We start from the raw sequence: 27,231 nt of genomic DNA, 5'->3' as shown, positions 1-27,231 counted from the left end.
GCCTGCGGATATTTTCCCATTGATTTTTAGAGAAAGTGGAAGGGATGGGGAGAGCAAGAGCGAGAGGAACATCAATGTGAGAGTCTCATGGATTGTTTGCCTCCTGCACATACCCCGACCGGGGTCAGGGATTGAGCTTGCAACCGAGGTACATGCCCTAGACCGGAATCGAACCTGGGACCCTTCAGTCTGCCAGCCAACACTCTATCCACTGAGCCAAACCAGCTAGTGCTCAGCTAGACTTCTTTTTAAAAAAATAGATTTTATTGACTTCAGAGAGGAAGGGAGCGAGGGAGAGAGAGAGAGAAACATCAATGATGAGAGAGAATCATTGATCAGCTGCCTCCTGCATGCCCCACATTGGGGATTGAGCCTGCAACCCAGGCATGTTCCCTGATCGGGAATCAAACCCTGACCTCCTGGTTCATAGGTCAATGCCCAACCACAGACCCACGCCAGCCGGGCTCAGCTAACCCTCTCCCAAGGAGCTCTCCTTTCTCCCAGGTGCGGCGGGGAAGAAGCAACGTTGGGACGATGAGGCTTCCCCTGGAGAGAGCCCCCCAGATCCTGCCCTGGGTGTTCCACGCGGTATAGACACTGTCCCCAACCCCGAGAGGGGACAGAAGCCCATCCGCACTTCCCACACCTGCCCCTGTGTGAGGAGCTCGCCCTCTGTCCTCTAACCCTCCTCCGGGCTGTGCCACTCCAGCTGTGGCAGTCTCCCAGGCTCTGTGCTTTCTAACCCCCTCTCCCTCCACCCCCCCATCCCCGCCTCCCACCCCTCCACTTTGCTAATCGAAGGATTTACCAGGCAGATTTCTCCGAAGTGACGAAGTGACGAGAACCCCACCTTAGGCTCTGCTGGCCGGCAGGAGAATGTTCAGCGTCTGGGCCTGGTTTTCATTCCTGCCTCGTCCTCTCTGATGGGCCTGTCTCAGGCCACGTGCCTCCTGGGGGCGGGGGCGCAGTCCAGCACACAGAGGCCACCTGGGGAGTCTCGGGCCGCCAGTGCCCAGCCCACACCTGTGGAAATTCTGGTTTAATTGCCCCGGGACCAGGAGGTCGTGGCCGAGTATAGGAAGCTCCCAGGTGATTCTCATAGGCAACCAGCGACCTCATGCACAGCCATTGCTCTGCGCGTCTCCCTCCTGCCACACCCACTCCCCTCTCCGCCCGCCCGGAGTGCCCTCTCCACCGCCTACCTGGGGTTCTCCCACCCGGAGCCCCTCGCTGCAGTGCTCGGGAGAGACCTCTGGCCTCTCCTCTGGGCTCGGCATCTCTATGCATCTCTTCCGTGCCAGCTTTTAGCCTACTGTGCCCCCCACTGATTGGCTTGTGAGCTTGTCTCATACTTTAGACCAGTGGTTCTCAACCTTGGCTGCACATTAGAATCACCTGGGAATCTTTTTAAAATCCTGATTTCTGGGCCTCATCCTCCGGAAATTCTGTTTCTGGCCCCACCCCATTAGTAACAAAGAAACAGAATTTCTGGAGGATGAGGCCCAGAAATCAGGATTTTAAAAAGATTCCCAGGTGATTCTAATGTGCAGCCAAGGTTGAGAACCACGGCTTTAGACTGAGAGCTTTTGGACCATGTTTTATTTACCTGTGTATCCCCTGATTCTGACAGTGCCTGGGACAACACTGTGCTTGGGGACTGTGCCCCAACGGGTGTCCTGCTCAGATGCCAGTCTTCATGGTGCTGAGACACCCAACCTTCCAAAGTCACCCGTTCTTAGAAGTCCTGAGGCCATGAGCAAGGGTCTCATGCTGAGAAGCCTGGTCACATCCCCTGGACTGGGATCGGGGGTAGCACCCTCCCCACACCCTGGATGAAAATGCCTCCCCTATGACGAATGGGTCATGCCTGTTTCCATGTTTAGAAAATCTGGGCTTGGAGCAAAGATCCTATAGAATAAAACCCTAATATGCAAATTGACCAAACAGCAGAATGACCGGTCGCTATGCCATGCACAAACCACCAGGGGGGCAGACGCTCAATGCAGGAGCTGCCCCCCCCCCCCCCCCCCCCCCCGTGGTCAGTGCGCTCCTATGGCAGCACTAAGGAGGAGCAAGCCCGGCTTCTGGCTGAGCCCGGCTCATGGCTGGTGATCTCAGCGGCGGTGGCGGGAGCCTCTTCCACCTCCCCGGCAGCACTAAGGACCGCTCGGGGGATGTCTGACTGCCGGCAAGCGGACATCTTCCGAGCGGTCCTCTCCCCCCCTCCCCACCCCCCAAGTGCACTATTGTCGTGCACTGGGCCTCTAGTGAAATAATAAAACCCAGGAATTCTTGAGTACTTACGTGTGTCCATGACATAGGCAGTGTTTCATTGAATCATCCTAGCAGCCCTATCTATCAGGCCTCCCAGGGGGAAACTGAGGCTCACGGATGTTGCGCTGTGCGCAGACTGCTTGGCCTCACCAGCATCGTCTCCTCCCCTGCCTGGGCTCAGAGTCGGACTACATTTTCTAGTCTCCCGTGGGGGCGGTGGGGTCCGTGCAGCCCCGCGGAGTGTGCGGAGGGGTGTGCGTGCACCTTTCCAGGTGGGGCCCGTTAGAAATCGTCACACACGTGACCTTGGGTCTCTTTTCCCATCAACCAGCGGAATGGAGAGGACGTCAAAGATCCAGAGGGCCTGGATGAAGGCCGAGCCACCGACGGGAGGAGCCCAGGACCTTGGGCGACTGAGCGCAGTAACCAAGTCCCATCGTTGACCCACCGTGGACCACATATGAGTGAGGGTTCCATTTTTTGTTTGTTAACGTGTTTGTTTGTCTTGCAAAGCGGCTGCTGCTACTTAGCCAAATGGATACCCTGGGACCTTCCCAGGTCCCCCTGTTCAGTGAGTGTGGAGTTCGGGCCTGTTCCCAGGCGAGCCGACTTCCCAGGGCACCTGTACCCCGTCTTGTCCCCTGTGCCGCCTTCCGGCATTCTATGTCAGTGTGCAAATACTTCTGGAAGCGGTCACTTCATCCTGGGCTTGCCCACAGGTCACTCAGGGATGTCGGCACGGAAGAGAGTTTCAGGTTCTAGTAAAATTCGGGTGACATGACCCTGTGTCAGCCTCGCTAGGCGCCCAGCCCTCTGGGTCTTCCTGCCTGGACTTGGGGCTCAGCTGGCTGCCCCCCTGGCTTCTTGCCTGAGGTCAGCTCCCTGCCTTGCTGGGCCCCGTGGTTGCATGTACCCCAGGGAGACAGGACACGGTGGTCAGTGCCCCTTGTAGCTTCCACCAAACCAGGATTCGATCCGGAGGCTGTTCTGTGGGTTCCCGTCCACGTGGTCCTGGTGCCCGTCGGGTTAAACAAGGCGGCTGGGCCCGAGCACACGGAGGAGCTGTTTCCTGCCTTCTGTTATTTTCCCTGAAGGATACTGGGCCAAACCCTCGGCACTTGGGGTACAGGGTTTGCGTGTGCTTCCGAGGAGGAAGTCTCTGGAACACGATCAGGCCCCGGTTTGCGTGACCTGTTGGTGATGCTGCCAGGGCGCATGAGCCCACACCTGGTGCAAAGCCTCCCGGGAAACACCCGCCTGGCGAGATGGCCGGGAGGCAGCATGATTTAGGGGCTCGGGGTGAGGGACCACCGCCCTGGAGAGGTTTTGAAATCTGCTTCAATCTGATCCCACCACTTACCAGCTAGGCGCAGTGGTTCTCAACCTTCTGGCCCTTTAAACACAGTTCCTCATGTTGTGACCCAACCATAAAATTATTTTCGTTGCTACTTCGTAATGTTGCTACTGTTATGAATCATAATGTAAATATCTGATATGCAGGATGGTCTTAGGCGACCCTTGTGAAAGGGTCGTTCGACCGCCAAAGGGGTCGCGACCCACAGGTTGAGAACCGCTGGGCTAGTGGGATGACTGGCCTGTTCCCTCACCTGCGCAGTGAATGCTTTGCAATCTGTCCGCTCAATTCACTCCCATTTCTTCCTCTGTCACCCACAGTGCCTTCACCTGGGGTCAGTGGCCGGCAGCCTCTTCCTTCCTCTCACACAGATGACCCCGTCTCTCCCCTGCCTGTCCTCCCGGCACCAGAGCACTTGTTTGTGAAACTAAAATGGCTCCCTCTTGTGTTTGTTTGACAAAATGCAGCCTTCAATCATTGTATCTTCTGGCCCAGCCGGAGTTCTCACCACAGGCCCTTTGCATATGCGGCTCCCTGGTCTGGAAGCATGTCCTCCTCTCCTCCTGGTTACCTCCTACTTCACGTTCAGACCTCAGCACCTTCTGTGACACTGCCAGTCTAGCTCACATCCCCACTTACGTGCAGTCACAGCTTTATCAGTCTATCCCTTTCGGCACCAGCACCCCTGTCATTTTCTTCACTTCCCAGGGTCATTGTTTGACTGTTGTCTCTCTGCAACCCTGACCGTGAGTTGCACGAGGTGAGGACCTCTGTTGATGTCTATTCACCTCATTTATCCCCACAACTGAGCACAGGCCCTGGCACGTGGCCAGCTCTCAGTATGATGATGAGTGAATAAAAGGCGAGGATTAAGTGAAAGTATTGTGTGCAGGCACTTAGCACTGTTCTCGGCATCTATAAATATTAGCTATGGATGATAACATTCTGACTAGGGTTGGTGCACAAAAATTCATCTAAATCCTAAGTCCTCCTTTTATTTGGGTTGTCCTAAGCGTGCCCATTTTGAAGTAAATTGACCTAATCTGGAAGAAAATACAAACACATACACCAAGCATGTCAAACTCAAAGGCTAACACTGGCCAAATAAATGAGGCATGCGGCCCGTGGGCTGCGAGTTTGACATGCTTGACATACACACACTCCACACACAGAACTATACAAACACACGCACGTCTCTCAAAATGTGAAGGTGTTGGCGGTCAATTTCCTGCCGACACTTCCCAGAACTAGCAGGGAGAACCCTGGCTTCCCGGGAGGCCTGCAGGGACCCATTTAGCCTGGATGGGCCTGAGGGTCCTCACTGCCCGTGGGCCCCAGCCCAGACGCTCTTGCCCACCTGTGTCATGAGAGAAGGGGCTGCAGGTGTAAGGAGAGACCAGTCTAGAATGGAGAGCAGTCTGGGGGCCCTGAGAGACCTCCAGCAAAAACTCCTCCAAAACTTCAACATCCCAGCGCATCCATCCCCCTTTCTCCAGCAACTTGCCCCGTGCCCTCCCCTCAAAGCATTTCCACAGAAGACCAGTGTCCACAGGAGTTTTAGAGACTTTATTTATGTATAAACCATTTAAACACTTTGCCATAAATTATCTTTGCCTGTCCCTAGTCTTTGCTTAGCAGCAAATTAAAATTAATATAAAAACTCGATGAACAATTCATACATGTATATTACAAAAAAGTTCCTGTACCAAAGTTCTTATTAGGCATTTTTTTGTGTTTTTTTTTTAAACTCTTTTTGTTGTTGTTTTTTTTTTTTTTTTGATGGGTTTTCTTTTTTTTTTTTTTTTAAATTTTTTTCTTTGTTTTGTTTTCTCTCCTCGTGGTGACTGTCATGTGATTGTCTCAGTTTCTGGACCAAACAAACACACTAAGAATTTTTAAACCGGAAACAGTGATTGTGCCTCGAGGCTAAGGTATGTACAGGGTGATCGGAAGTGGTGCCCGTTAGCAAGAGTGTCACGATGCCACACCTCTACTGCAACTGATAACCCACAAACTACGGAATCTAGACGGACTACACCCTGTGACTGCGGATTACTGTCCACAATGGAGTCTTCAAAGACAAAAGAGTATGAAATCCCCCTGCGAGGACGAGAGCCGCCGTTCTGAATGGAAGGTACACTCTGCGCTCCCATAGGTGAGCCCAGGCCCCACGGTGTCGGGACCTGAGAGTTAAGTGCTGAACGGTATTATTTCGCTTTGACGTTGGATAGGAATTTCCTTTTCCTGCTCCCCCCCCTCGTGTTTTTTTTTTTCCTTTAAATTTTTCTTTAAAAAGTATGTCCAGTGCTCACTCTTTCACGTGTACGCCCCCCTCCCCAGTCGCTACGCACAAATCGCCCCCCCTCCCCCAAGTCATGTTTTAAATGCACCTGTATTGAAACGAAAAAAACGTCGGTAGTAGTTTGTCCATCAAGCAGTCTGATTGGGTCTCCTCAGCTGGTTGGCCCGGGTCCGGGGTTGCCGTCCCAGGGGAGTCTCTGCGTCGCTCACCTGCGAGTCAGTGAGGTAATAGCACAGGAGGCCTGCTCGCCTTCGTCTCTTTGTTTTTCAGTCGTGTGTTTGTTTTGCTTTTCGTTTTATTTGCGTGTGTGTGTGTGTGTTTTCTCTTTTGTTCCTTTTGGACATTTTGCGTCTCTTTCCTGTGTAGACCCAGAACAAGTGGGTCGTATGTTAGGGGAACTTGGAACGTGGTGTGTGTTCGTTCGTTCATTCGTTCATTCATTCGTTTGCTTTGTGTGTTGTTGTTGTTTCTGTTCTCGTTATTCTCTCGGAATTGTCAGCCGGGCTTTAGTCTGCTTTGGGAGGAGGGACGTCTCACTTGGTCAGTAGCATTGGAACTCAAAAAATGTGAGCTTGCTTGCCACTGGTCCCCAAGGCAGCCCGGCCTCAGTGCCCCGGTTAGGTCTTCATCTCCTTAGGAGAGGAGAGGACAGTTACTCCCGCGGAGCCATCCAGACACAGGATGGCAGCCGGCGATTGTGTTACCTCTTTCCCATCTCGTTCTGTCTTAAGAACTGGATGTTGCTGCTACAGTCTGCGAGCTCGGGGTACTGCTCCACGGGAAGCACGTAGTAGCCCTCGTACCCCTGCACGCGGCCCGCGCTCAGGAGCTGCTGCCGCTCGCCCTCAGTCCACAGGCGGCTCCCCTCGCGCCCGTCCCTGGCCCTCTGCTGCTCCTTGGCCCAGGCGGTGCCCAGGGCCCTCTGTCGGGCCTGGTCCAGCACGCGGGCCTTCTCTTCGTCCAGGGTGTCAGGGGCGAGGCCGTAGCGGATGCTGAGCAGCAGCGTGTTGTGCTGGAACTCGACGTTGGTGAACCTTCGAGTCCTGCCGTTGACCAGCAGCGTGGGCTGCGACACGGTCACGTTCACCCCGCTCTCCAGCACCTTGCGGCCAATGGTGGTGCCCAGCGTGACCAGGTCGCCGTCGGCCGCGCCGATCTTCACAAAGTAGTGGGTGTCCTTGCCCTCGACGCTGTAGTGCATTTTGTCCAGGTAGTAGGCGTTGTTCAGCACGGACGCCACCTTGCGGCTGTCCTCGCTGGCGATGCTGGACACGCCCGTGCTCACCCGCCCTTCTTTGATGGCGAACAGGACGCCTTTGCCGATGATGGGCGTGGTGGTGGCAAACCAGTGGCCGGCTTTCTCGCGGATGTTGGCGTGCAGCTTCTTAGAAATGACCTGCCCTTCCAGGGCCAGGAAGGCCTGGTTGTGCCTCTCTGTCGTCTGCTGGACCCCTGTGATGAGCTGCGGGTGTAAGAAAACACGAGAGCTGAGACCGTGGGCACAGGCTGGGAAGCTTGTTACAGAAAGGGAAGAGCTCGGCCTCCCTGCAAGACCGAGGCTTGCGTCTTTGATGACATGCACTGGCTGTTTTTAAAACATGTTTTTATTGATTTCAGAGAGAGGAAGGGAGAGGGAGAGAGATAGAAACACCAACATCGATCGGCTGCCTCCTGCACGTGCCCTATTGGGGATCGAGCCCACAACCAGGGTATGTACCCTGGGCAGGAATCAAACAGGTGACCTCCTGGTGCAGGGGACGAAGCTCAACCAACTGAGCCACACCGGCTGGGCTCGGCTTACCTTTTGAGACTGGGACAGGCTGGCATTTTCCAGGGCTCTGGTGGTGTGGCCTGTCCGCTGGAACTGTGCCCCTAACTAAAACGACGGTATGGGGGTTTGCCAGCTCACTGGCACCCGCGCCCAGGCCTCCCCACTCGCCTGATCTGTCCCTTGGAGGAGGAAGAGAGTCGCCACATTCCGAGAGCTCAGCTCGGCAGCTGCCTTGCCCACTTCACACCCAGGCGTATCCTGGCCTGAAGGGTGGGGTGTGTGTTTGAGCAGCTGGGAACCTGGCTGCCGTGACCTAGATTGTTTTGAGGCCAATGCCCTTGGTATTCATGAACTTTCTTGGGTTAAGACCTTGCTACTCAAAGTATGGCTGGGAGCGGGGGAACCCCTGGGCCCGCCCTGGTAGAAAAAAAACAGAAATCTCAGACCTCACTCAGGAGCCGCCTTCTAACCAGACAGACACCCTGGGTGGTTTGTAGCATATTCATGTCTGAGGTGCACCTGGCTTTGTGGGCCAGAGGGATGGTCCCCGGGCTCTGAGTCATTTGCCTTGGATTTTCGCCCTTTCTCCGCGGAGGGAGGAAATCACCGTTATCGCCTTGGCCTTCCGTTCTCCCCTCACACATTACAGCTTGTCTCCATTGGTGGTTGGGGGACAGGCTGGGATAATGGAAGAGGCTGTGTTGGGGAGGTAATGGCACTTAGAGAAATGAGAGAAATGATGGCTATTCATCCGCTGAGTGGTCCCCGAGGGGCCGGACGGAGAGAAGGCTGTTCTCAATTACCCAGCGGCTCCTCCTCGTCGCTCTCGTTACACAGTCTGGACCGTTCTCCAGCGCAGCTGGGAACTCTCAGGCCTTTATGGTGCTGAGCACTGGTTCCGTGGCGGGGGCTACGGGACATGCCGCCCACCCCGCCCGTCCCCTTGTGGCAGAGCTCGGAGCTGTACCCACGTGGAAAATGACCACCCCTCGGTCATCACCGAGAGAACCAAGGACAGATTATGTACTGAAAACTCACTCTGTATACGTTTGGGCCATAAAACCCTGACGTTTTATGCGGGGCATAAAAATATGCTTTAATGGGACAGAAACGGCAAAGCATCATTTTATGACGCCCCATAAAAGCCGAAAGGTTTATGGTATTACAGGCAGTGCAGATGGTAGGTTGCTGCTAGATTTCTCTGTGCTGTTGTTAATCAAGGAGTCACTCAAGGGTATATACTGAACAGCCCATGATACCACAATTAAGGTCGTAATCGAGGTTCTGAAGAAATGTGTGCTGCGCCAGACAGGTGACAGCATCGACGCTGGCTTTCCTGGGAAGCCACAGCGGTTCATGCATCTTTTATACCCAGCTCCGGTGTTTCCCCCTCTGCCCACGTGCCCTTGGCTCCCGTACAGTTCTGTTTGCAAAAGGGGACGGTGACAGTCCTGCGTGTTCTTGGCAGGAACCCCCGCTTACCTGTCCATTCTCACTTGCTTGGCTCTCTGACAGTTCATAGGGAGGAGGCACGAAATACATTTTGGCTCTTGGGAAGCCAGGAATGATGTTGCTGAGCTGAAATCCAAACATCACAAGCCAGCTTTTCACATCTATGGTGGAAACAAAAACAAGGGCTTCTGAAATCGCCGTGGGTGGGAAGCAATAGGGGATTTTGGAAAGAGAGCAAAATAAAACGGATGGGTGGGTGTGAATCCAACAGGAGAGGGAGGCAGGAGCCTGTGAAGGTCTCCTGGTTCAGACCCAGAGCTTCTTTGCAGGGGTTGGAGGAAGACGATGCCCTCCCACACTTGGTCAGTTGTTAGCCCCCCATGTGGTGACGTAGAAGAGCAGTGATGGAGCGAGGTAGATCTAGGTTCAAATGCCCTCGCCGTGTGACCTTGGACAAGTTCCTGCCCTTTCTCTATGCTTCAGGCTCCTCAGATGGGACTTGGGTAACCCCTGTGCCGATCTCGTTGGGTTGTTGTGAGGGCTGAAGGAGAAAACCCATGGGAAGGGCTTACCACAGTGCCTGGCACGTGGATTGCTCCACCCAGTCACCCTCCCATTCTCCTGGGCAGGTATTTAAGGGAACCTCTAATACAGGCCAGTGGGTGTGTTTAGAAGCTAGAGATACAGTGATCAGCTGGATGGGTAAGTGGTGATCGTGAACACTGCGCAGGACATCTGGGTGGGGTGCTGCCCTGCACTGGCTCGTGATGGAAAGGAGAGTCTGTGAGTGTGTGGAATGCAGAGTCCTCTGGCTCCTGAGCCCCTTGGCTCAGGTGACTACTCTTCAAGGAGAGGCCAAAGAGAGCCCTGTGCGCTCAGAGTAAGACTGCCCTCCTCCCGCTAGAGGGCAAGATTGAGTCTCTTGCATTGGGAATCATACCTCCTGCACCCTGGGTCCTGCCCTCCACTGAACGGTCCTGACTCTCACAGGAAGACTGTGTCCCTCAGAGCACCTGGCCTCCTCCCCCAGTGACCAGTGGAGAGTCCTGGACATCCATCCCTCACCACACTCACAGCCTCACCCACACCATCGGCACCCCAACATCACATCTTCTACCCAGCTCACGAAACATGTCCATTGGGCTCTGGAACTCACATCCATCAGCAGCAAAGTCCCCCGTGTCATCAACCTCCTTCCAAAGGCTCCTTTCCCTTCCTGCTCTAACTGAAACCACCTCTCCCCCATGGACGCTGGTCTGTGTGCTTCTCCTACAATCGCTGAACCTGAGGTATGAGAGCTCCTTGTTGCAGTCATTACTGACAACAGGCCACTCACCTGCATTTCTTCATGCTTTTCTTCTCTACTGTCATTATCCATCTCTGTTCCTGAATTCATTTTTAGTGGTTTCATTATACAAGCACTTGATCCTTCAACTTGCTGCCCTCTTAGTTCCTTGATAATCCTCCCTCGCTCATTCTCATCTTCTGTCATGTCATTTTCATGCACATCACCCTGGGACCACTGCCAGGATACTCATTTTTGTAACCTGACATGCATACTCCTTGACCCTCTCCCCTCCCTAGGACCCTCAATCCATCCTAACCCTCTTTCCCTCATCCCTCAACATCTTGGTCTCTGCTTCTCTCACTGAGCACACATTCCATGGCCAAGCATTAGACTCATTCCCTTGTGTATAGGCGCAGATTCTCCCCTTTCTCACTTCTTCACACTTGCTTGTTGAAGTCACAGTTTTGGTTAAATTTGAGTCTTTGCTCATTCCATGTTTGGAGCTGTGCAGCTGAATGTGCCTGGAGAAACGAATGTAATCATGCTGACTGTGTCACTTTAAATTCCTGACCACCAACCCTAATTGTGCCTTCAGTGGTTCTCAACCTTCCTAATGCCGCGACCCTTTAATACAGTTCCTCATGCTGTGGTGACCCCCCAACCATAAAATTATTTTTGTTGCTACTTCATAACTGTAATTTTGGTATGCTATGAATCATAATGTAAATATCTGATATGCAGGATGTATTTTCAGGGGTCGCGACCCACAGGTTGAGAACCACTGCTAGTTGCCTGGCCATCTGACTACGTTCCCTTCCTCCACTCAGGCATCCTCCCATTCTCCTGGGTGATTTTACATCTTCTCATCTCTGCTTTCCCTTCCTCCCTCTAGCGGCTGGCCGTGTTTCCTGTTCTCCCGAGAAAACTGATGCAGCTAGAGGGGAGTTTCCGAAACTCTCTCCCAGCATCCGTGCCCACGTTCCCCACCTTCTGCCTGGAGCTGTTTAAGTCACCCCTCCACTTACGCACTAGGTCACATCCTTTCCTGGCCACTCAAGAGCATCACTCCAGCAACTCTCTCCCCCCCATGTCACCAATGTCCTCTTCTTTCAATGGATCAACCTCATCAGCATACAAACATGCTACTAAATGTCCACCCTAAACAATTCCTTCCTTGTCTCTGCTTCTCCCTTTAGCCATCACTCATTTCTTATCCCCCTTTCAAAAAGTTTCTCAAACTTAAAATAATTTTCTATACTCATTGTCTCCCATTCTCTTCCCATTCTCCTTTGAAACCCTCAACCTGCCCTGGCTGGTTTGGCTCAGTGGATAGAGTGTCAGCCTGTAGACTGAAAGAAAGGTCCCAGGTTCAATTCTGGTCAAGGGCATGTGCCTGGGGTTGTGGTCTCGGTCCCCAGTAGGGGGCGTGCAAGAGGCAAGCCAATCAATGATCCTCTCTCATCATTGATGTTTCTATCTCTCTCTCCTTCTCCCTTCCTCTCTGAAATCAATAAAAATATATTTAAAAAAGCATTAAAAAAGCATAAAAACAAAACAAGCAAACAAACAAACAAAAAAAAGCGCAACCTGGGCATGTGCCCTGACTGGGAATCAAACCTAAAACCTTTCAGTGCATGGGACAACACCCAACCAACTGAGTCACATGGGCCAGGGCTTAGCATTCCTTTTTATGGCTAAAGAATATTCCATTGTTTGGATAATACTACATTTTGCTTATCCATTCATTAGTTTATGAATATTTGGGTTGTTTATACCCTTTTTCCTTACTATTACGAACAATGCTGCTATGACCACTGGTGCACAGGTTTTTGTTGAAAATCTGTTTTTAGCCCTGGACAGTTTTGATCAATGGTTAGAGAGTTGGCCCTTGGACTGAAGGGTCATGGGTTCAATTCTTGGTCAAGGTCATGTACCTTGGTTGCAGGTTCAATCCTTGGCCTGGGGTTGGGGTGCATGCGGGAGGCAACCAATTGATGTCTCTGTCTGTCTCTCTCCCCCTTCTCCCTCCTTTCCACTTTCTCTAAAAATCAAAGGAAAAATATCCTAGAGTGAGGGTTAAAAAAAAAGAAAAAGCCTGTTTTCACTTTTCTTTTTTTTTTTTTTTTTAATATATTTGTATTGATAGGTGCTCAGTAAGTGTCCCTGGAATGAATGAATGAATGAATGAATGAATGAATGAAATAAACACTGAACAAATGTGGCAAAGGCTTCCCTGGCTGGTGTAAGGGTGACAGAGGAGCTAGCTATCCCTGCCTCAGAGCATGCTTGTGAAGGGGATAGGTCTGCCCCAGGACTGTCATGAGTTAATGCTGACTTTGTTTGTTTTTTTTAAAAAATATATTTTATTGATTTTTTTACAGAGAAGAAGGGAGAGGGATAGAGAGTTAGAAACATCGATGAGAGGGATCGAACAGCTGCCGCCTGCACGCCCCCCACTGGGGATGCGCCTGCAACCAAGGTACATGCCCCTGACCGGAATCGAACCTGGGACCCCTCAGTCCACAGGCCGACGCTCTATCCACTGAGCCAAACCAGTTCGGCATGACTTTGGTACTAAACATACAGGCTTGTAAGAACCCTTGAATGGGAGGGAATCTGGGATTCATGATGCATTCGTTGGCCTTGGGCACAGTAGTCCCTTGAGCGACTTGGCAATGACATATTAGCGCTAGCCCATTTAAGAATTATTTAACAATGCAGGCTTGAGATTGCCTTCAAAAGTGTGTCAGCATCCAGCAGAGAGAAGCCTGGCTTTAGTGCAGCAACAATCACATATTGACGAAGCAGCTGTTTTGTGCCGGATGCTGTAGAGCCTGGCTTTCCCAACTGTGGATATTCATTTTTGAATGGCCATTCATTTTTGAATGGCCTCGGCACCGTTGTTTGGCCATATCTACATATCACCTGCGCAGGCATTTACTTCCTGATTTCGGAAAAATAAAGTTTTCTTTTTCACTTAAGCCAGTCCATTTTTTCTTGAAGAAAACTCTTAAAATTTTTCAAAAATTATTTTTAAAATTGATTTTTAGAGAGAGAGGATGGGAGGAGAGAGAATTACTGATGTGAGAGCGAGACAGTGACTGGTTGCCTCCTGCACACCCACAAACTGACCAACCTAGAATCAAACTGGCAATCTTTCAGTGCATGGGTTGACACCCAACCAACTGAGCCACACTGGCCAGGGCTTCCCTCAGTCCATTTTTAAAGACAGACATTGCTACTACCATCAATGAGAAAGGAGACTCACTTGAGGCAAACAGAAAATAACTGTAAAATTAAAACAAAGAAAACAGAATCGATGCAATTAAATTGAGCATGATTTTGTTGCCAGCTACTGAGGGAGTCTTAGGTCTGCTCTCTCCATTAAAAAGGGAGATCAGAAGTGTTAATGAGGTGGCAAACACATCCCAGTGTCCAGGGTAGACTTTCTCCGCCTCAACTGATTGGGAGGACTACAAGGAGGACTGACAAGAGACTAAGGTCCCCATCTGTGTTTCCATGCTGCTTAGTACCTCAGCTGCACACCTTCACAGAGACGTGGGCTGTGCAGGGAGTTCCCTGAAAGGCAAGAGAGGTCTTTTCCCTGTAGGATCCTCCCCAGCACTCAGGAGGTGATTCCTGGCCCCTGCCTTTGAGACCAGGGATTTGAAGGGCCACACCCACGAATAATAACTGCTCACGCCACCTGCCTTTTTTACCTTCTAACATGGCTTGGTTTCTGAGTCTAAACCTTCTGTAAAGTGTTTATTCGAGTTGCTGGTCTCCTCCTCCATTCGGCGGGAGGCATACCTGGCACCACAAGCCCCCTCCTCCCTTGGAAGTCACTGGTACGTGACGGGCTCCTTAAACATCTGGCAACCTGGTGCCTCCTAAGAGCTCATTCCCTCCCTCTTCTCAGGTTCTCCAACGCATCTGGAAGCACGTTCTCTCTCCAAAACCTGCTGTCAGCACAGCAGCTTGGTGCTAAGCAGAGATGGGAGGAGGGGGTGCGGGAAGGAGGAGGAGGCGCCTTCCTCCTCACCGAGGGAAAGGAAACCCCACAAAATCTGACTTTATGCTCACAGGTGCCTGGGGTTATAAACCCAAAGACCCACTCAGGACAAGGGGTGGGGGGAAAATGCAAGTCATGGTGGGTGACACCTAGGAGGTTCACTTGGCTCCAAATTTGTTGGGGTTTCCAGTTTGCCAAATCCATGCCACTCAGAGCAGAATTTGGATCTGTTTCAGGGTGGAGCTGGAGAGTCCTCCCTCCACACCCCAGAAGATGATTCAGGGGTGGCGTCCCCACTCTTCATATACGAAGTTCCCATGTCCAAGTTCATTGCTGTGTATGCATAGCAACCGCATTCCATTCGCCTTCGTGCTGGGCCAAGTGCGTTACAAGTCACAATTCATTTACTTTTCCCAATCCCATGGGGGAGAACTATTATTATCACCATTTTGCTGATGAAGAACTGAAAGCTCAGAAAGGTTAAGACGTTTGTTCAAGTTACACAGCAGGTGATGGGCAAGGCTAGAACGTGCTCATGGCCTGAGGACAGACCAGGCTCTGGGCTGGGCTCTGGTCCAGGTTTGTCCAGGACTGGGGAGTCTCCTGGGATGCTAACATTGGGAGGGACATCTGTCTCCCTGTCTTTTTACTAATACCTTTTAATCACAGACATAGCAATCATCAATATATCACCTTAAAAAAAGAACTGTTAAGCCAGGCCATCGTGGCTCAGTGGATTGAACATGTCCCATGCACCAAGAGGTCACGGGTTCAATTCTCGGTCAGGGCACATGATTGGGTTGCGGGCTTGATCTCTAGTAGGGGGTGTGCAGGAGGCAGCCGATGGATGGTTCGCTCTCATCAATGTTTCTATTTCTCCCTCTCCCTCTTTCTCTAGAACCAATAAAAACATTTAAAAATATTAAAAAAAACCCCCCACAACTGTTAAAAAGGCTGTATTTTTGGAGCCCGTGAGTGGGAAAGGAATCTTTCCTGACCTCCGTCGCCCCTTCCTGGCAGCTGCCCCTCTGCTCCAGCCCAGGTGTCTTGGAGCTGCTGACGGGGCCTCCCCCGCCCGCTCTCCAGGGCGCCTCTTGCATTCAGAGAGCAATTTCCCAACAGCCAAGGTGCTCTTGGGCACCAGAGAGAAGGTTCCGTGCTTCCCGTTCCTACCGACTACATTTTAATTATTCTTCTGCTTAAATGGCTAGCGGCAAGTTCAACCACTCTGCTGCTCTCCTAAGTGGCAAATGAAGGCTCATTGAGATGAGGTTACAGATGAGCCACCGTGGGTGCGCAGAGTGGAGACGAGTTGGTGTTCTCCGCGGGGGTCCCCGCTCCAGGGGTCCCCTCCCCCTGACGGGGCAGCGGGGGTGGGCCTGTGCCTGGCCCTGCTCTCCCCGCAGCTCCCTGGTCCAGCTGGGACGGGAAACATCAGCCCAGGCCACGTGGCTTCTCTAACACTACCGTTTATGTCAGACTCTTTCGAATAGTTTCCGGATTTAATTTTGTTGGACTTGGTTCAACCTGATTTAATTCACATTTATTGAGTCTGAAGCGCTGGAACCAGGAAAGCCGCCTTCCTGGGGCGCAAGGCTCGGGAGCGCACGTGGGTGGCGGTTCGCGAGCCGCCGGAGGGGAGGGGAGGGGACCCCACGGCATGAACGGCCGGTACCGGACCTCGCCTCGCGGGGTCAGCGGCTGGTACTGGACCTCGCCTCGCGGGGTGAGCGGCCGGTACTGGACCCCCGAGATGAGTGAGGCAGAGGCGGCAGCAGTGTCGCCAGCGGCCCCCAGTGGCGACTCGCCAGTTCGCGTCTCTGGGGCGATGGCGGTGCGGGGACGAGTGCCCGCGGAGCCACAGAAAGCAGGCGGCGGGATCCGAGCTGCCTCAGGCTCCGCTGCTGGGACCCCGCACCCCTAGCGCCTCCCCGCCATCTGCAACCGCAGCCTCGGGGACCCCTGCGCCCCCAGCCGGAGTCAGACGGACTGGCCGGTGCTGCCTGGCAGTTCCAGGTCCGAATGGTTACGGATCCATCAACAGGAAGGACACCCAGGCGGATGTTACAGAAGCCCCGCCTCTGCGCAGCCTTGGAGAGACTGTGGAAGGAGAGAAGGTGCAGAAACTGCTCACATAACTGGGCCCAGGGGGTTGCCAGTGAAGGGCAGCCCCTTTGCCCCCCTCAGGTCCCCCCCAGTCCACGTAGATACCGGGTGAATGGATTCACCGCCGGCCTTGCCCAGCTGCCCCACCAGCGGTGGTGGCAGAAACAGGCAGCACAGGGAAGTGAGCTGAAGACACTTCGGGGAGGCCCAGAGGGTGGCTTCCATCACCTTCCTCTATGGACTTGGCTTTGGGCGAGGCCCAGGGACCCGGCACCAAATGGGTAGAACCTAAAGAGACAGTCCCATTGGAGGGGGACCCACAACTAGATGAGTGGGTGCCCCCACCCAGATTCCAGATACAGAAGGTCCTTCCGCCCCAGGCCACCCAGCAGCTAGCCTACCATAAGGTGAGGACGTCGAGACCAAGCCCAGCCGAGGGCCCATGGACGGCTCCCGGCCTGAGCCCAGCGCCCATGAAGCCGCCCCTCCTTCCAGTGAAGACAGCAGCAGCCCCCTGGGCCCAGGCAGCCCACAGCCCAGGACCGACCTCAGCCCCCATGAACAGGGGGAGGCCCCCCCACCAAATACAGCAGTGATTCCAACTCAGAGGACACCCAGAGCTACCATCTGGTATCTGCCAGTTCAAAACACCAGCTTTCCCCCCTTTTCCTGAGACTCAGGAGGCCAAAGCAAGAGCCTTCTGCTTTTTCTCTCTCGCCCCTACCTTGGGACGAAGGAAGGGGTCCGTCCTTTGTGTTGAGAGGCACCAACCCCCTCCCCTAAACCAGGCCGAGAAGGAGCCAGCCAGCTCTTACTGCTCCTGGTGGGTTTTCTTCCCAGCTCCAGTTTATTTTCTGGGTCCCCTCTACCACTGAACTTCGTGTGCCCCCTGAGCCGCCAGGAATAGCAAAAAGGTTCCCCCCCCCCTTTCAGAAGAACCAGGAAAGTGGCTGAGGGGGTCAGTGAGGTCGAGTGTACTCTGCGAATGATTTTGTTGGGGCCTTGGCAGCTGTAGGCACCTGTTCAGCTCATTTTGAGGGCTTTAAAAATGTGCCTCTGGCTGATCCATCCCTAAGGTATCCAGCGCCCAGCAGGGCTTAGGGAAGCACAGTTTGGGCGGTGGGAGAGTCTTCTCCTATGCACCCCCCCCCACACACACACACCGTTTCCTCCGTCTGGGACACTGTTCCTCCCGTTGCCCCCTCCCTCCCATTTCATAAAGATCTGCTCAAACGCCACCTTTTCAGAAAGGCCTCTGTGAGCACCCACGTAGACGCTGCCTATCATTCTCTAACCCTTTAGCCTATTTTATTTCTCTTCATCGCACTTATCATTATCTGAAACTATATACATATGTGTGTGTGTGTTTTCCTGAGAGGGGCTTTAATTTAAAACTGCAGTGAACTGGGGTCAAAAGTCAGGCTAAGCCACAGGGAAGAGAGGAAGCCTGGCAGAGTAGCATGGGAGTGCCTCCCAACGAGGTGCAGGGGGGAGAATGGGAGGGAGCCAGCGTGGTCGTAGCTCCTGGGCTCACAGGTAGCTCCTGGGCTCACAGGTAATCGCTGCTTCTGTTGGGGTTTGGGTCTCGGCTCGTCTGGAAAGGACCTGGAACTTGTCGATGAGGCATGGCATAGCCACAGGTTGATCGTTAAGGTCGAACTATTTCTCTCTGCAGCACGGGACATTGTGGGCCGCGCGGTGCTCCTGGTAACTGCTGCTTCCTTTCCTATCTGGGGGACGGACAAGTGACTCCTTGTCATGGGAAGGTTGGGGCCCCTGAGGCTTGATGCCTCTCTGGCCCATGGCCAAAAGCTGTTAAGTTTCTTGGAACTGGGGGCCTTGGACTTGGGGTCCCCGTGTTGTTCCTCTATAATGCATGGGCAGGCGAGATGGCCTTGGCTTCTTTGCTGGAAGTTGGTCTCTTTGGATCTCCATCCATCCATCCATCCATCCATCCATCCATCCATCCATCCATCCAGACTTCCTTGCTTATTTCCCTGAGGACGGGGACTTTAACTTGCTCTCCACTGCATCTCTGGTTCTAAGTATATGTTAGATGCTATGAAAATATTTGTTGAATGGGTGCATGGATGGATGGACATGTAGGTGGAGAAGACCCTCTCTGATGTCTCTCTTCATACCCTGTCAAAGCTTCCTGTGTCCTTCTGATTTTTACTCATAGTTCTTCTTCAGCCTTGAGCCCATTTCTGCCAACCAAGATCACCTTCATCAGGCCCAGTTTGACCCTTGGGGCCCTTCTGTAGTACATCAAACTTTTAAAATCTTAAGTGTCACACACACACACACACACACACACACACACACACACACCCCTTTGAGAGAAAGGTGTTTGTCTTGTTCAGCATTGTATTCCCCAGAAACTAGCCTGGTCACTCTAGAAATGCTTGTTGAATAAATAACAGGTACCTGTAAGGTGGCATAGACTTAATTCTGTTTTGTGTTATCATTGGTTATTTGTATGTGTGTCCTGCCAGCCTGGGGGTGAGGTGGGGAACTGGGTCTTAGTCATCTCCATACCGAGGCTAACTCATTGCTTCACTAGTGACGATGATGTTAACAGCATGAGCAGATGCCCTTTGGTGAACATCCACCGTCTAACTGCCAGGTACTAGACTTCACCTACATTAGAGTTCATGTACTTTTCAAGACCACTCTCTGGGATGGTTTTATGAGTGTCCTTTCACAGAGAAGGAAACTACAGCTCAGAGAGATTGGACAAGTAGCCCATGGCCCATTGGTTTATAAATCGAGGAGGAGAATTGGAACCAGATAGCTCTGACACTAGCGTCCCTTTCTTTCCCTCTTCCTATGGTGGTTTTCCTCTGTGGGGGTAAAAAGCCTCTTATAAAACTTATTTCAACTAAATGGACTTGCAAATGGTCAGGACATCTTCAGACTGACTTGGTGACTGCTCTGTACTGCTGTCACTTGACTGTCCTAGATACTGTACAGCCCAGGGTTTACAGTTCTCCACATTCTCCTAGTATAAGACATAAGACCTTCTTTTGAGGTTCCCAATGGTGTACCAGGACAACCACCCCACAGGGAGCCACTGCCCAACTGAGGCAGCAGTGTCCTCACCTGTCACGTAGTTCTTTAAATCCAGCTCATTGCTGAGAGGATTGTTGCTCTTGAACATGTACAGGTTAAAGGGGGCTGGTTCCTTGCCCACGTTTTTCCACATGGTGTAGTCTGGAGAGGTCCATCGTCCAGCCAGCACATCATAATCACGTTGAGTGAAGTGGACCAGTTTGGTCAGGGGATCGTAGAGTCCCCCATGGAAGCCAATGACCATCTGGAAGTCGGGGTTGGAGTCATAATAAATCTCCCCATAGGCTGTATATTGCAACTGTTTGATCATGAGACCATTGATGCTGAACACAGCCAAGGGAGTCCCTGTGTTATCTGAGGCAACATAGTACTCCTCCCCACTGCTGCTCTCCATGGCAAAGAGGTGACCTTGGAGGTCATAGTAGAGCGAGGTTATCTCTGAATTGGAGTGATTGTAGACATGGGTGATGCGAGTCGGGTTGTGGAGGTCAGAGTAGAAATATTGCAGATGGTGGCCCAAGTTGGTCTTGTAGGAAGCCCGCCGCCCCACACCATCATAGCGGTATTGGACGCTCCACCCACTGGCCTTGTTGTAGGCTCTCGTCAGGAGGCCCTTGGAGTTGTACTCGAAGATGTCAGCCCCTCGCTGGCACAGATAGCCATCATCGTCAATTTTGTACTGCACATCGCCAAGTCTGGTTATCCGATCCCGGAGGTCATAGCGCAAGGGCATAAGGCGCACACTATTGCCCGGGTTCAGCAAGTGAAGGTTCCCGTTGAGGTCATAGCTGTAGCGCCAGGTCGGGCGGTCATTGACAGCCACACTCTGAAGCTGCCCATCCCCGTCATAGTCATAGGTGTACTTGGTGGTGTTGGCATAGGGCCCCAGTTTTAGCTCCCTCTTGATCACTCTTCCCATGCTGTCATATTGCACCGTCATCCAGTACATGAGGGACCTGAACATCTCGTACTGGACTTCCTTGATCCTCCCGTGGGTGTCAAAGTGTTTGCTGAGGGTCATCACGGCGGTGGTAATGATCTGGTTGATGTCATAATAGATAACTCCAAACTTGCCAAAGTGCTCCACCTTGCCCGAAATCTCATCATAGCGGTAGAGGTCAACAGGAAGGGGAGTTTCACTTATGACGGGCTTAATGCTTGCGATCCGGAAGCTGTTGTCATGATAGGTATAGTCGAACCTGGCATTGACCATGCCTTCCTCAGAAAACCTATAGATCTGCTTGTCCACGAGCGGGCCAATCTTCCGGTACCGGATGGTGCAGGAGAAGCCCCCACTTTGGAGGTTGACCATCTTCAAAACACCAGTGGTCTCGTCGTACCCAAAAGTGACAGCAGTACTGTCATAGACAATCTCTGATAACTTGGAGAGTTTCCCATACTTGTAGAATACCTGGCGCCCGGTGCCCAAAAAGGACGTCTTCAGGATCCGGCCATCATCACTGTAGTCAAAGATGACCGAAGCATTGCTTTCAGGCGGGTTGTAAATGTTGCGGATGTAGCCAATGGAGGTGTGCGTGGACATGCTGTGCCGGGCGACGCTGGGCATGGTGACGGCGTGGAGACGGTCGGAGGAGTCATACTCAAATATGTACTGACGCTGACTCTGAAGCAGGAGGACCATGGACTGGAGGATGGAAAGGGGAAGGAAATCCATGAGTTGGCTTTTGAGGACCAATCACTCACACGGACAGAATTTATGCCATTTCTCCAAAAGTCCATTCAAAAGGCACGAGGGATGGGGAAGTTTAGACCAGAGATTATGAGTAGGTTGATTTCATCGGGCATGCCAACTCTGATGGATCAGGGTGGCTGTCCAGAACAGCGCTTCTCAAACCTTAATGTGCATGTGAAATACCCAGGGATCTTTTTAAAAGGCAGATTCTGATTCATTCATTCTGGGAGGGGCGGGGCCTGAGAATCTGCTTTTATAACAAGCTCCCAGGTGGTGCTGCTGTTGCTTGGAGGGCTTGGAGGACCGAGCTAAGAGGCATTGGTTGAGTTTGCCTATAGGCTCAATAACAAGAAATCCTGAGATTGTTTAGTAATGACTTGCCACTGACGCAGCAGGGGACAGGTGTGACACACATACTATGTTCCTGCCACCCCTGATTAAAGAGAAAGCACAGCCTCCCTTTAGAAGCTACTGAAAAGATTAAATAGTTCAGAATCATTGATTCTTTGGGTAAAAAAAATGGCCTTGAACTTGAGGCCATTGGGAGATTCCTGCCTCCTCTGGTCAACCATTCCAGTATTTTATGGCATAATGAGAACAGTATTCGGGAGGGACCCAAGGGACAGCAGCCCCTCTCTTGCAGAGGAGGTAACAGCTCTGTCTGCAAGGGATCACTAATCAGGAGGCGAGGAAGGAATGAAATGGACCTGTGTCAAGGTGAGTCCAGCAGCTTCTGTCTAATGACGAGATGACCAGGGCAGCCTCAAAAGTCGTGACTTGTGTCTTGAAGGGACCTCTTTTTATTGCATGGCCAACCTCCGCAGACCTACACGGAGACCTGAACCTGGCACTTTTAGACACAGGGAATCTGTGGAGAGGATCCGTTGGCTGGTTCAACAATAGGCCCAGGGGCAGGGTGTTGCTCTGTGTGCTTGAGTTTTAAGCACAATCTCTTCCTCTGATGGCTAAATTTCGGGCAAGGCATTTCTAATTTATAAGTAATTTATAAGAAATGATTAGCCATTTCTAATTTATAAGGAAGGATTTTTACTTTGTAAGTGATGATTAGCCATGTTGCCAACGGGTTGATTCTGTCAGCTTCAACAGCACTTATTAGGATTTTTGGAATAAAATCAGACAGTCTATCCGTTTTGCCATTCCTGCGTATCTAGTACTTATTTTTTTTTTTTGCTTTTAATGGTAATAGTGCTGAGCTATGAATAACATTTCATTCAGATTGCCTCCTTCCCAGTGAGGGAGGAGAGTGGGAGGGGAACCCTTGTGGAATCCAAGTAAAGATGTTCAGATGCCTTATAGCAAAGTGTATTCGGTCAGCTGAAAAAGAGCAGCCTTAGCAAGAGACAGCCCCGCTGGCCCAGGGTGGCACGGGTACCCACCTTGTCAAGGTAGGAGTAGCTCCACACTTTCCCGTCAGCAAACATGCGTGACACGATCCGGCCTTGCTTGTCGATGTCTGTCCTCTCACTCATGGCCCCACGCTGCAGGCCAGCCAAGCGCCCATTGAAGAAGTACGAGACATTGACGGCTGCCAACCCGCTGCTGGGGAGCCAGAGGAAGGGACGGCCCACCTGGTCGTAAATGATCCTCAGGGTGAACTTCCGGTGATCATCATAGATCTTTTCCGTTCGAATATTCCGGTCATAGTCGATGGACAAGAGATTCCTTCCGTGGACCTAGGCAAACACAAAGGGCCTGGTTTGAAATATACCGCCTGGACGTGTTAGCTCAGGCTTTTATGGAGGACGTGTTTGGCGCGGCTGGGGCACAGTGTGCGTCGGAGGAAGAAATAACCTTGAATTTACCTAGAGGAGCGCTTTCTAAACTCTTACATCACGGTATGCATAGAAAATGGCAATATTTGTAGGATGTACTGGAATACAGACATGGGGCTGCTTAAGGTCACTGATGGCTGATCTGGGCATGGCAGCCAGGAGCAGTCACATGGGCTGGGACTTGCACAATTACAAGGGTGCCACCAGGTTGTAGAAAGCGTGGACGGCGACAAATGTGCGTGCACGGCCACCGAGGGGCCAAGAGGATTTGTATATTTGCACACTTAGAACCGTTTTTGGCCATGTCATCAGCTGAGCAGCTAACAATCTGTAATAGCAGGTGCCAGGATTTCTTCTGAAGCCTTAAGTAGAAGTACCCAGGAGGGTAGGGAGAAGGTCTTGGAAACCCATATTTTACAAAGACCTGGGAATCTGAAGGCTCATTCTTATGTGCACTCCTTTACTTCTATGTAGAGAAAAATCTTACCACTGTCAGGGATGCAAGAACTCAGTGGGGAGACCTCAGCAGGGCTAAGAGATGCCAAAAAAGGGAAAGGCTGACTCTTGAGGTTTACCTAGTCCTGAGAGGATGGCTGGAAGTGAATAAAATGAGGCCGACTCAGTCAGGCTCTTTCAATATAATTGACTGCAAATCCAGACGTCCCTGGAGTGACTGCTGAAGGCAACGGAGGATATAAACAGGCAGAGGGAAGAGAGGGGAGAGATGTCTGGTACCTCCTCACCTTACCCTAATGGTTCACTAGCACCTAATGATAATAATGATGCTGGTGATGATGATGGTAACAATAACTTTCACATGGGCTGAGGGCTAGTGTGTATAGGCATTGAGTTAGGCGATTTGCATCTATTGTCTGAACTGATGCTCACAAAGATCACTGGATAAATGAGGAAACTGAGCTGGAAACAGAGAGGTTACGTCCTTGCTCAAGGTCTCACAGCAATGACGTGGTGGGGTTGGTCTGGGATTTACTAGTAGCTCTAAAGACTTTGACCAGTTAACCACTTAGACATGTAACCAGGTTTACTGCTTCCTGTGTTATATGTGCATTGAGTGCCCTGAGGTATGTCCACCAAGGCAGAGACTGTAAGGCAATGCCACGGCCCTGGAGGGCTTCATGTTGCAGCGTGATGGGGAGACAAGGACTTCTTCTAATACCTCAGACACCTGTATTCTGCAGAGCAGTATTGTACTCAGGTAAAGAACGACATTTCACAGCTTCCTTTGGAGACAGGGGTGGCTAACACGATGTAAGTGATAGTTACTAGCTCGGTCTTCTGGGAACCTTGAAGAAGCCGACTCAGCTAAGAAGTAGGCACCCTTTTGTTTTCCCCGCTTTCCTCTCCTCTTAGGTGGAATGTGGACGTGAACTCTGGAGCTCCAGCATTCACCTTGTGACTATGGGCTGGCTCTGAGGATGGAAACCTCAAGGATGATGGCTCACCCAGAGAAAGAGTCTAGATCTCTCTCTCTCTCTCTCATTCTCCCTCTCTCTCTCTCTCTCTCTCTCTCTCTCTCTCTCTCTCTCTCTCCCTCTCTCTCCCTCTCTCCCCGTTTACCTAGGTGTCTTTTTTACAAAATATATTTTATTGATTTTCTACAGAGAGGAAGGGAGAGGGACAGAAAGTCAGAAACATCGATGAGAGAGAAACATTGATCAGCTGCCTCCTGCACGCCCCCTACTGGGGATGTGCCCGCAGCCAAGGTACATGCCCTTGACCAGAATCGAACCTGGGGCCCTTGAGTCCGCAGGCCAACGCTCTATCCACTGAGCCAAACCGGTTAGGGTGACCTAGGTGTCTTTAATGGTCATCCATACCAACCTTGAATTGCTTACCTCTAGACTCCTTTTAGATCATAAAAAATAGCACGTTATTCCTATATCTCTGTTATATTGCAGTTGAAACTAATCTAAACTGATATAAGCCCCTGATGCTTTGACAGGTACTGTGCTAGGTGCTTTAGATACCTTATCCCAGTTTAATTCTCACAACAGAAGTAGAAGTTATTTTTTGCATGGGCAGTTAGCTCAGAGGGGGACATAGCTAGACAGGTTCAGGGGCTGGATTTGAACCCAGGACTATTTGACTCTTCAAACTGTTGCTGTTTCCGTGTAGAGAAAGGGATAGAACATTTAGAACATTTGGAAAAGCCTGGATATAGGGATGAAGGTGGCAAGTTCTTGGGATTATAAGAAGCTTAGCTTTCAGCAGAAGATGAACACCATCAGACTCACAGCAATTGGGAAGAACAGTCAAGAAGACAACAGGGGAGGGGTAGCACTTTTTTTTTAACCAGTCCAAACTTAATTCTGCCAGAATTACTGGGGATCTTGACCCCACATTAGAGTCACACAGGCTGGGGTCACCTCCTCTGGAGACAGAAGTTTGGCCACATCGGGTTGCTCCATTTGGGACAACTGCAGAAGATTCCCAGACCTGCGAGTTTAAGAATTCCAGCTCAAGCCCTCGCCAATGTTTTATTCAGCAGAATGAATGATGCGGCAAGAGGGAGGAAGGATGTTCAGCGTTCCCTGAGCCAACTGCTAGTGACACCCCACCATCTCCTATCTCCTATCCCCATTCCCTTTCCCTATCCCCCCTTTTGCTTCTCTGATAACAGTGTATAGCCCCCAGTGCATTTATTATTCACTAGAGGCCCAGTGCACGAAATTCATGCACTTTGGGGGGGGGCCGTCCCTCAGCCCAGCCTGCACCCTCTCACAATCCGGGAGCCCTTGGGGGATGTCCGACATCCTTAGCGCTGCAGTGGAGGCAGGTGAGGCTCCCGCCACTGCCACTGCACTTGCCAGCCATGAGCCTGGCTTCTGGCTGAGCGGCAGTCCCCCTGTGGGAGCTCACTGACCACCAGGGGGCAGTCCTGTGTTAAGCGTCTGCCCCCTGTGGTCAGTGCATATCATAGTGACTGATCGTTCCGCTGTTCAGTCGATTTGCATATTAGCCTTTTATTATATAGGACTGAATGTTAATTCTGCGCCAACATCAGGCTTGGCGCCTGTGGTGGAAGGCGGGACGAGCACCACCAACAGAGCCATGTGGCCTGAGGACCTATGATGCTCTTAGCCTGCTCCGAGCACTGCCCTTGTTTTATCTTATTCAATCCTCACAATAACACTCCTAGGCGAGCACTGTTATTATCTTCCTGTGACATGCAAGGCATGACTAGGTTTAAATGCCCTTGCGCCAGCTTATACAAGTGGTAAGTTGTACAGCCAGGACCCCAAGCAAGAGTTCATGGTCTTCACCTGGCTCAGTCCTGCCTCTCCGACCAGCGCATGTGATTCCATCAGGCATGTGATTCTAAACCGCGGGGGCTGCTGTAGCAAACCCTGCTGCTGGACTCCACAGCACAGAGTTAGCCCCCAGGGAATAGAAGCGGGTGGTTCTGACGTGTGCTCTTGGTTAAAATATTTCAGTATGGGATGGCCAGCATGGCTCAGTGGTTGAGTGGTGACCTATGAACCAGGAGGTCATGGTTTGATTCCCCGTCAGGGCACATGCCCAGGTTGTGGGCTTGATCCCCAGTATGGGGTGTGCAGGAGGCAGCTGAGCAATGAGTCTCTCTCATCATTGATGTTTCTATTTCTCCCTCTCCCTTCCTCTCTGAAATCAATAAAAATATATTTAAAAAAATACACTCAGTATGATAGAAGGCCCTGTCTTCAGTTACGTGGGAGAGAACAGGCGAATAGTACATGCCACCATAATATAATCACGCCTGTGTGTGTGTATACATGTATATGTATACTATAACATAATCAGGGCAGACACCAACATGTAAGTCACATACACATGCATGACTATCATTAAAACTATACTAGAGGCCTGATGCATGAAATTCGTGCAAGAGTAGGCCTTCCTTCCCCTGGCTGCCAGCACTGGCTTCCTCTGGCACCTAGGACCCGGGCTTTCCTCTGGCCGCAGATAGGCACCCAGGACCTGGGCTTCCCTCGCAGCCCCGGCTTCATCCAGAAGGTCGTCCAGAGCGACGTCTGGTCTAATTAGCATACTACAATTTTATTATTATAGATTAGTACATGAGGGTGTTAAACCTGCAGAACTGAATAGTGGACAA

General features: G+C 51.6%; 1 protein-coding gene across 5 annotated transcripts in view; it reads right to left on the bottom strand.

Moving 5' to 3' along the window:
* Window positions 1-6,411: 6,411 nt before the first annotated feature.
* TENM2 (teneurin transmembrane protein 2) overlaps window positions 6,412-27,231 on the bottom strand; it is a 402,968-nt gene continuing 382,148 nt past the window's right edge. For all 5 annotated transcript variants that reach the window (XM_059699131.1, XM_059699132.1, XM_059699134.1 and 2 more), the window contains 4 exons: window positions 22,722-23,018; window positions 19,662-21,276; window positions 9,184-9,314; window positions 6,412-7,392 (listed from right to left, as the gene is read on the bottom strand). In XM_059699131.1, the coding sequence (XP_059555114.1) occupies window positions 6,631-7,392; window positions 9,184-9,314; window positions 19,662-21,276; window positions 22,722-23,018 (2,805 nt within the window). In that variant the 3' untranslated portion in view covers window positions 6,412-6,630. The remainder of the gene's footprint in view (window positions 7,393-9,183; window positions 9,315-19,661; window positions 21,277-22,721; window positions 23,019-27,231) is intronic.

This window comes from Myotis daubentonii, chromosome 5, assembly GCF_963259705.1.
Source record: "Myotis daubentonii chromosome 5, mMyoDau2.1, whole genome shotgun sequence".
Taxonomy (NCBI): domain Eukaryota; kingdom Metazoa; phylum Chordata; class Mammalia; order Chiroptera; family Vespertilionidae; genus Myotis; species Myotis daubentonii.
Note: the sequence above shows the minus strand (reverse complement) of the source record. Positions and strands in the feature narration are given on the sequence as shown.